This window comes from Eptatretus burgeri, chromosome 13 (assembly GCF_056783735.1).
Source record: "Eptatretus burgeri isolate ZD-2024b chromosome 13, Ebu_testis_v1, whole genome shotgun sequence".
Classification (NCBI taxonomy): Eukaryota; Metazoa; Chordata; class Myxini; order Myxiniformes; family Myxinidae; genus Eptatretus; species Eptatretus burgeri.
In genome coordinates this window covers 17804678-17812244 of record NC_140973.1, presented here as the reverse complement: position 1 = coordinate 17812244, position 7567 = coordinate 17804678, and the positions used below count along the sequence as shown (strand labels likewise).

General features: G+C 52.4%; 1 protein-coding gene across 3 annotated transcripts in view; it reads left to right on the top strand.

Annotated features, from left to right (window-relative positions):
* Positions 1-337: 337 nt before the first annotated feature.
* DDX18 (DEAD-box helicase 18) overlaps positions 338-7567 on the top strand; it is a 37163-nt gene continuing 29933 nt past the window's right edge. The window contains exons 1-2 of one of the 3 annotated variants that reach the window (XM_085851399.1): positions 338-502; positions 3472-3681. In XM_085851399.1, coding sequence (XP_085707525.1) covers positions 418-502; positions 3472-3681 — 295 coding nt within the window. In that variant the 5' untranslated portion in view covers positions 338-417. Of the gene's footprint in view, positions 503-910; positions 1014-3471; positions 3682-7567 lie in introns of those variants that run through there. The other 2 variants (XM_085851398.1, XM_085851400.1) reach the window with 2 other exon arrangements.

Below are 7567 nucleotides of genomic sequence, written 5' to 3'. Positions count from 1 at the left end.
AAGTGTTTCTTCTTCATCATCTTCATCTTCATCTTCATCTTCATCTTCATCTTCATCTTCATCTTCATCTTCATCTTCATCTTCATCTTCATCTTCATCATCCCCCCCCCCCTCAGCATGACCTTTACCCCGGAAGTGTTTCATCATCATCATCCCCCCCCCACACACACTCAGCATGACCTTTACCCCGGAAGTGTTTCGTCATCATCCTCATCATCATCAGTGCTCTGTAAGTTGTTTGAAAAAAAAAATTGAGAAACTAATTTCATATAAATTAATAACCTCCGTAATTAGAGGGAAGATAAACTTTAATGGAAATAAATTGACAAACAAGAGAAACACCTTTTATTTAACGTCGACGAGGAAGTACGTAATGTGCGCGTCGCACGTGTTGTGTCCCGTGGTCCCTGTCCCGTCATGGCGGATCTACAGATGCAGATCTTAAAAAGGAAATTAAATAAGAAAAAGAAGCATCTGAAGAAGGTTCAGTCCGTCCCGACCGGTAAGCCTGACTGGTCGATGGACGGAGACCCGTTAAAAACCCGCTTTATCGGTTACCAGACGCCGTGCTTCGATGATTCGACCGTCGTTCCCCCCCGAGTCGAGGACGTCGGTAGTCCGAACCCCGGCCTAGTCACACAAACGAGTTTAAAAATTGTCTGAGCTGCTTCCTTGCTCAGTATTGTGGGGATTGTGGAGCACGGACAAACAACCATACTGTGTTCATGTTGGCAGCCCAACCATTTACAGGACACAATCCCCGTCCCTTCGTTTTCCCAGTGTGCGGTGAGGTGTTTGTAATTATAAACAGAATGTATATTTTTGCTTTTGCTTGTTTTTTTATTTATTTTTGGGAGCGATTTAGGCAACTGAAACTTGCCTATACACCGCCCAAATAAAGGTACGTGTCAGAAGAGCGTGTCGCATGCTTGGAAAAAGATCGCCCGTCGGGCAGCTGCTCCGCTGTACGAGTAATGATAATAATAATGAGTTTTCTTCCAAGGAATTTCGACGTAGGTTGGGAACGATGAAAACTACGTGTTTTGGTTGAAGTGTTTGAAGGATCTCTTTTCTGTATTATGTTGTTTGAGGGTTTGTGAGTGCCGGTTGTGTGGAGGGGTGGGGTGTGTGAGTGCCGGTTGTGCGGAGGGGTGGGGTGTGGGAGTGCCGGTTGTGCGGAGGGGTGGGGTGTGTGAGTGCCGGTTGTGCGGAGGGGTGGGGTGTGGGAGTGCCGGTTGTGCGGAGGGGTGGGGTGTGGGAGTGCCGGTTGTGCGGAGGGGTGGGGTGTGTGAGTGCCGGTTGTGCGGAGGGGTGGGGTGTGTGAGTGCCGGTTGTGCGGAGGGGCGGGGTGTGTGAGTGCCGGTTGTGCGGAGGGGTGGGGTGTGGGAGTGCCGGTTGTGCGGAGGGGTGGGGTGTGTGAGTGCCGGTTGTGCGGAGGGGTGGGGTGTGTGAGTGCCGGTTGTGCGGAGGGGTGGGGTGTGGGAGTGCCGGTTGTGCGGAGGGGTGGGGTGTGTGAGTGCCGGTTGTGCGGAGGGGTGGGGTGTGTGAGTGCCGGTTGTGCGGAGGGGTGGGGTGTGTGAGTGCCGGTTGTGCGGAGGGGTGGGGTGTGTGAGTGCCGGTTGTGCGGAGGGGTGGGGTGTGTGAGTGCCGGTTGTGCGGAGGGGTGGGGTGTGTGAGTGCCGGTTGTGCGGAGGGGTGGGGTGTGTGAGTGCCGGTTGTGCGGAGGGGTGGGGTGTGTGAGTGCCGGTTGTGCGGAGGGGTGGGGTGTGTGAGTGCCGGTTGTGCGGAGGGGTGGGGTGTGTGAGTGCCGGTTGTGCGGAGGGGTGGGGTGTGTGAGTGCCGGTTGTGCGGAGGGGTGGGGTGTGTGAGTGCCGGTTGTGCGGAGGGGTGGGGTGTGGGAGTGCCGGTTGTGCGGAGGGGTGGGGTGTGTGAGTGCCGGTTGTGCGGAGGGTGGGGTGTGTGAGTGCCGGTTGTGTGGAGGAGTGGGGTGTGTGAGTGCCGGTTGTGCGGAGGGGTGGGGTGTGTGAGTGTCGGTTGTGTGGAGGAGTGGGGTGTGTGAGTGCCGGTTGTGTGGAGGAGTGGGGTGTGTGAGTGCCGGTTGTGCGGAGGGGTGGGGTGTGTGAGTGCCGGTTGTGCGGAGGGGTGGGGTGTGTGAGTGCCGGTTGTGTGGAGGAGTGGGGTGTGTGAGTGCCGGTTGTGCGGAGGGGTGGGGTGTGTGAGTGCCGGTTGTGTGGAGGAGTGGGGTGTGTGAGTGCCGGTTGTGCGGAGGGGTGGGGTGTGGGAGTGCCGGTTGTGCGGAGGGGTGGGGTGTGGGAGTGCCGGTTGTGCGGAGGGGTGGGGTGTGGGAGTGCCGGTTGTGCGGAGGGTGGGGTGTGGGAGTGCCGGTTGTGCGGAGGGGTGGGGTGTGGGAGTGCCGGTTGTGCGGAGGGGTGGGGTGTGGGAGTGCCGGTTGTGCGGAGGGGTGGGGTGTGGGAGTGCCGGTTGTGCGGAGGGGTGGGGTGTGGGAGTGCCGGTTGTGCGGAGGGGTGGGGTGTGGGAGTGCCGGTTGTGCGGAGGGGTGGGGTGTGGGAGTGCCGGTTGTGCGGAGGGGTGGGGTGTGGGAGTGCCGGTTGTGCGGAGGGGTGGGGTGTGGGAGTGCCGGTTGTGCGGAGGGGTGGGGTGTGGGAGTGCCGGTTGTGCGGAGGGGTGGGGTGTGGGAGTGCCGGTTGTGCGGAGGGGTGGGGTGTGGGAGTGCCGGTTGTGCGGAGGGGTGGGGTGTGGGAGTGCCGGTTGTGCGGAGGGTGGGGTGTGCGAGTGCCGGTTGTGCGGAGGGGTGGGGTGTGCGAGTGCCGGTTGTGCGGAGGGGTGGGGTGTGCGAGTGCCGGTTGTGCGGAGGGGTGGGGTGTGCGAGTGCCGGTTGTGCGGAGGGGTGGGGTGTGCGAGTGCCGGTTGTGCGGAGGGTGGGGTGTGCGAGTGCCGGTTGTGCGGAGGGGTGGGGTGTGCGAGTGCCGGTTGTGCGGAGGGGTGGGGTGTGCGAGTGCCGGTTGTGCGGAGGGGTGGGGTGTGCGAGTGCCGGTTGTGCGGAGGGGTGGGGTGTGCGAGTGCCGGTTGTGCGGAGGGGTGGGGTGTGCGAGTGCCGGTTGTGCGGAGGGTGGGGTGTGCGAGTGCCGGTTGTGCGGAGGGTGGGGTGTGCGAGTGCCGGTTGTGCGGAGGGGTGGGGTGTGGGAGTGCCGGTTGTGCGGAGGGGTGGGGTGTGGGAGTGCCGGTTGTGCGGAGGGGTGGGGGGTGGGAGTGCCGGTTGTGCGGAGGGGTGGGGTGTGGGAGTGCCGGTTGTGGGGAGGAGTGGGGTGTGGGAGTGCCGGTTGTGGGGTGTGGGAGTGCCGGTTGTGCGGAGGGGTGGGGTGTGGGAGTGCCGGTTGTGCGGAGGAGTGGGGTGTGAAGTCATTGAAGTTTGATTTACGAATGCTCTCCTTGATTTTCTTATACCTGTAGAACTGGACCAACAGGTGGCCCCTTTCTCAGCCTGTGAGGATGAACGTGAACAAAGAGTTGATGAGACAGTTTGTGGTAACACCTCAACCTCTTTTGGTGAAGTTGTACAGTGTCACAAAAGTGATGGATTGATCGGCACCAACAACAAACTAAAGAAACTGAAGAAAAGAAAGAAAGCTCCTGTTTCTGTTGATTCGAAGGAAGAGTCGGGTGAGATCGGAATTTTCCGAGTTGTCTTCTTTTTGTTTCATCATTTGCGTATATTTCAAGGAACGCACGGGCCCGTAACTGAACGTCAATTATTTTGGAAGATCTGATTAAATTGGGATCCAACACAGATCCATAGATGTTACATGTTTGATTAAAGGCAAACCAGTACCGATGTGATGGTATCATCAGCAATTGGCATTCTTCCAGCATGATTAACAAAAATATATTGGGTAGCCTAAAAATACATCCCACAATCTCCAAAATTAAGTTAACCTTATTGTTGACTTCAGGTCGGTTTAATAACACCCCAAAAAACAATGCTGAGTCCTGTATCCCCCACACCTCTCCCCCTCTCTTCCAACCACTCGCCTCCCCCCCCCCCACGTGAGCTAGGTATGATACCCACTCCTTGTTCTTGTGTCCTCTCATTCTCAAATGCATCCGTTACACAACTGCCTCATGACAGATCTCAAAATGCGTTTCAATGGAGGTTGAACATTCAGTCAAATCGGAAATAATATTGTTGCAGGCCCAGGGTCAGTGGCGAAGACCACGCAGGGTAGGCTATCTGGGGTTCCCATCAGACTCTCCAGAATCGCAGCCCGTCACGTACTAATAACTTCGTGACGCAGCGGGTCGCTAATCGACCGTGAACGCCAATAACTCGACCACGTGACTTAGGGTCCTCCGTCTGATACTGTTTACCTCAAGGTCACGTGATATAATTACCGGGGGACGTACTTGCTCAAACTGGATCACCTTAGCAGATCAGATGCAGCCGAGCGGGACTGCCAAGCACGTACTGGCTCGGAAACAGATCGTTGGGGAATAACATCCCAGCTAAACGTGGACTCGAACCATGCTGGACCAATGGAGGAAAAGACGAGAACGAGCTGGGAACATTTCTATACAAAGCATTTATTACAATCAAGCGAGGAAATGTATGTGGCATAGTGAATGGATTTATTTTTATGTGCAGCAGTTAGAGCAAGGAATTCGTGAGGTGCGGAAAAAGGCAACAGCTTACAAAAGAAGACACAGAGCAGAGTTATCTCGTTGTATCTTCTACAATCTTGATTTATGCTCGAACAGGCACCAACACACACGTACACACGTGTACACATACGTACACACACACGATGAGATGTAGCCGAGAGAGAAAGAAAGCAGGTGAGGATAAACGACTTCTCAATACCTGGCGTGGTCCCCAGAACGCTTAGGGAGAGGTAGGTGAGAGGAATACTGGTTGTGTCTAAGGTGTGGGAGTGAGGGGTGTGGTGTAGTGCAATGTGGGGGGTGTGGTGTCGTGCCTGAGAAAATTGGGATTGCGAGTCAGTAATGATGCTCTTTGTGTGTCCAAAGAAGATGAGATGGAGGGGTGGAAAGAGAGAGAGGAGAGAAGATGTGTGAGGCTAAAGATCCTTAACCTAGTCGTGTATAGGTCTGTTAGTGCAGTGTGTACCTCCGTGGGGCGCTCTGTCTGAGCGTTCCCACCTCGTGATATGGCGTGTTATTTCCTGATTAATTATTTTTCCGGGGCTCGTGGCAACGTGCGCTCCGTACTGGTCCACCTGGCTGCACGGGGGTGGTGGAATGTTGACAGCATGGCAGGGAGTCTCTGCAGTCACCCCGGATAAGGCTCTCAAGAAGAAGCATGTCCTGGTAATTGCACACCAATTGTGAGACAGGGAGCGAGGCGAGAGGAGAGCCAGAGAAGAGGCAGCAAAGAAGAGAGAGAACAGCTCTGCGCTCCCCCTTTTATAAGCCCCGGGCGAAGGGTGGGATGTTGACCAGAAAGTGACGTGCTGTGACCCGAATCCTGCTCCTCTATTGGGCCACAGCGGCTCTAGCCATGCCCTGCCAGGCTCCAGGACCGGAAACCGTCTCAGTTGCCCATCCGTTTCAACATGGGTCAGAGCTCCTGATTCAGCATGGGGCATGCTCTCTGAGCCGGCCGGCATCCTGACCCTGAATGTGCTCCGAATGCAGTCTGAAAGTCAAATAGCAACGGACTTTCCCCGCCATCCACGGGCCCCCTCATGAGCTAAAACACACACGCGGATCCTGTACCAAATTCCCGGATCGGCCTTCTTGCGACTCCCTCCTCGCCGCCCCTGTCTTGCCGTGGTCTGGTGACTGGACGAGGGTTGTATCAATTCCGCATTCTCACCCGGGGACGTCTCCAGTGAGAAGCGGTCGAGTTAATGTCTATTGCTTGACCAAGCATCGTGCGGTGCTGAGGACAACCCAAGTCATGCAGTACTCTGTATAAAGTGCGTATTGCAGCGATACAAGGGGGGTGTGGGAATATTTTTCCTGTGTGCGGGAGGCGTTTGTGGTCGAAGTGGTGAGTTTTCTTGAGCAGGTGTGAAGTAAGGTAAGGTGCCGGTTGGGAATTGGCGCACAGATTTTTGAACGAAATAATGCACTTCATCCCGTTAACCCAGGGGAGGTCTGACTACACAAAGACTAATGAAATAAGTGCCTGGGGATCACTGCATGTTGAGTGTCACTGCCTTCGAGGCATGCAGGCATGTAGAACCGCAACAATATGAACAAAAGTAATGATTTATTGGTGCCGGTAATTCACTTTGATAACTATTTGGTGTTGAATGCTCGGTGGTCCGACAAATTAACCGATACTGACCGGGCAGGAAATGTTGCTGACCAAAAATGATCCGTCGTTGGGGTGCTTCAAGTCATTTCTGAGGGGAACACAAATTACAAATTATATTTACCTCCGCCACCAAAGGTGGAGGGAGGTTATGTTTTCACCCCTCTCTGTTTGTCTGTGAGCATGATATCTCAAAGTTATGTGCGGATTCGAACAGAACTTGTTGGACAGGTTGGGTGTGTGACGAGCGTGAATTGATTGGATTTTGATTTTGGTGAAAATCCATATCTGGATACAAGAATATATAAAAATATTTTTATAAGTGATTCTTCACCATTCACGGATAGCGCTAAAAACGATATATTGCACAATATTTCGAAAATTTGTGGATGGATTATAACAAAACATGGTGGATGAGTTGGTTCAGTGACAAAAACAAGCCCATTTAGTCTGGATACAGAACTGGAATTTTACCCTAGGTGTGTTTTGGAGTACATACACAATTTTATTGCAGATTCTGGTAACATAGACTCTACTAAACTCAAATCCGAGTGATGCCACTTTGTCACGCTTGAGCAAATTTTTTTAGGAGCAAAATTCAAAATGGCGCCATCAAAACCGTTTTTTGGCCGTAACTCGGCCAAAAATCGAGATATGAACCCGATTTCAGTTGCAAACCCTATGTCTTGGGGGTCAAGGAATACACTGATATGTTTAAATAAACCATACAACTCATAATAATAGTCTATATTGCAATTTTTCTATTTAGATCTAATATTTTGACTGAAAAAATATCGACCGAACTATTTTCAGCCGTAACTATGCCCAAAATCTATATGAACCTGATTTAAGTGGTAAACAGTATATTGTATTGTATTGTAACAGTATATTGTATTGTATTGTATTGTATATATTTATTTCCAACAGTACAATTGAGTAATACAATGATTAGGTAACTACAAACTATAATTAATTATATTAACACATAACCAAATATACGTAATAAGCAAGGATTACACATTTTACACAAATTCAAATCCAAAAAGGGGTCTGTACATGCTATCAACTATGAATACACTGATTGGTAACTGATGAACTTCTTTCATTCTGCTTTCACTCAATCTTTCTTTCACTCAATCTCACATACAAGACAGCTGCATAAATCAAATAACTAGTGTTCACTCAAGTTCCACAGCTTCGCTTCCTAATACAGACTTTGTTTGGTCGTTCTGACATTCCTCCATACCATGGCAGCCACAGAACAATGAACAG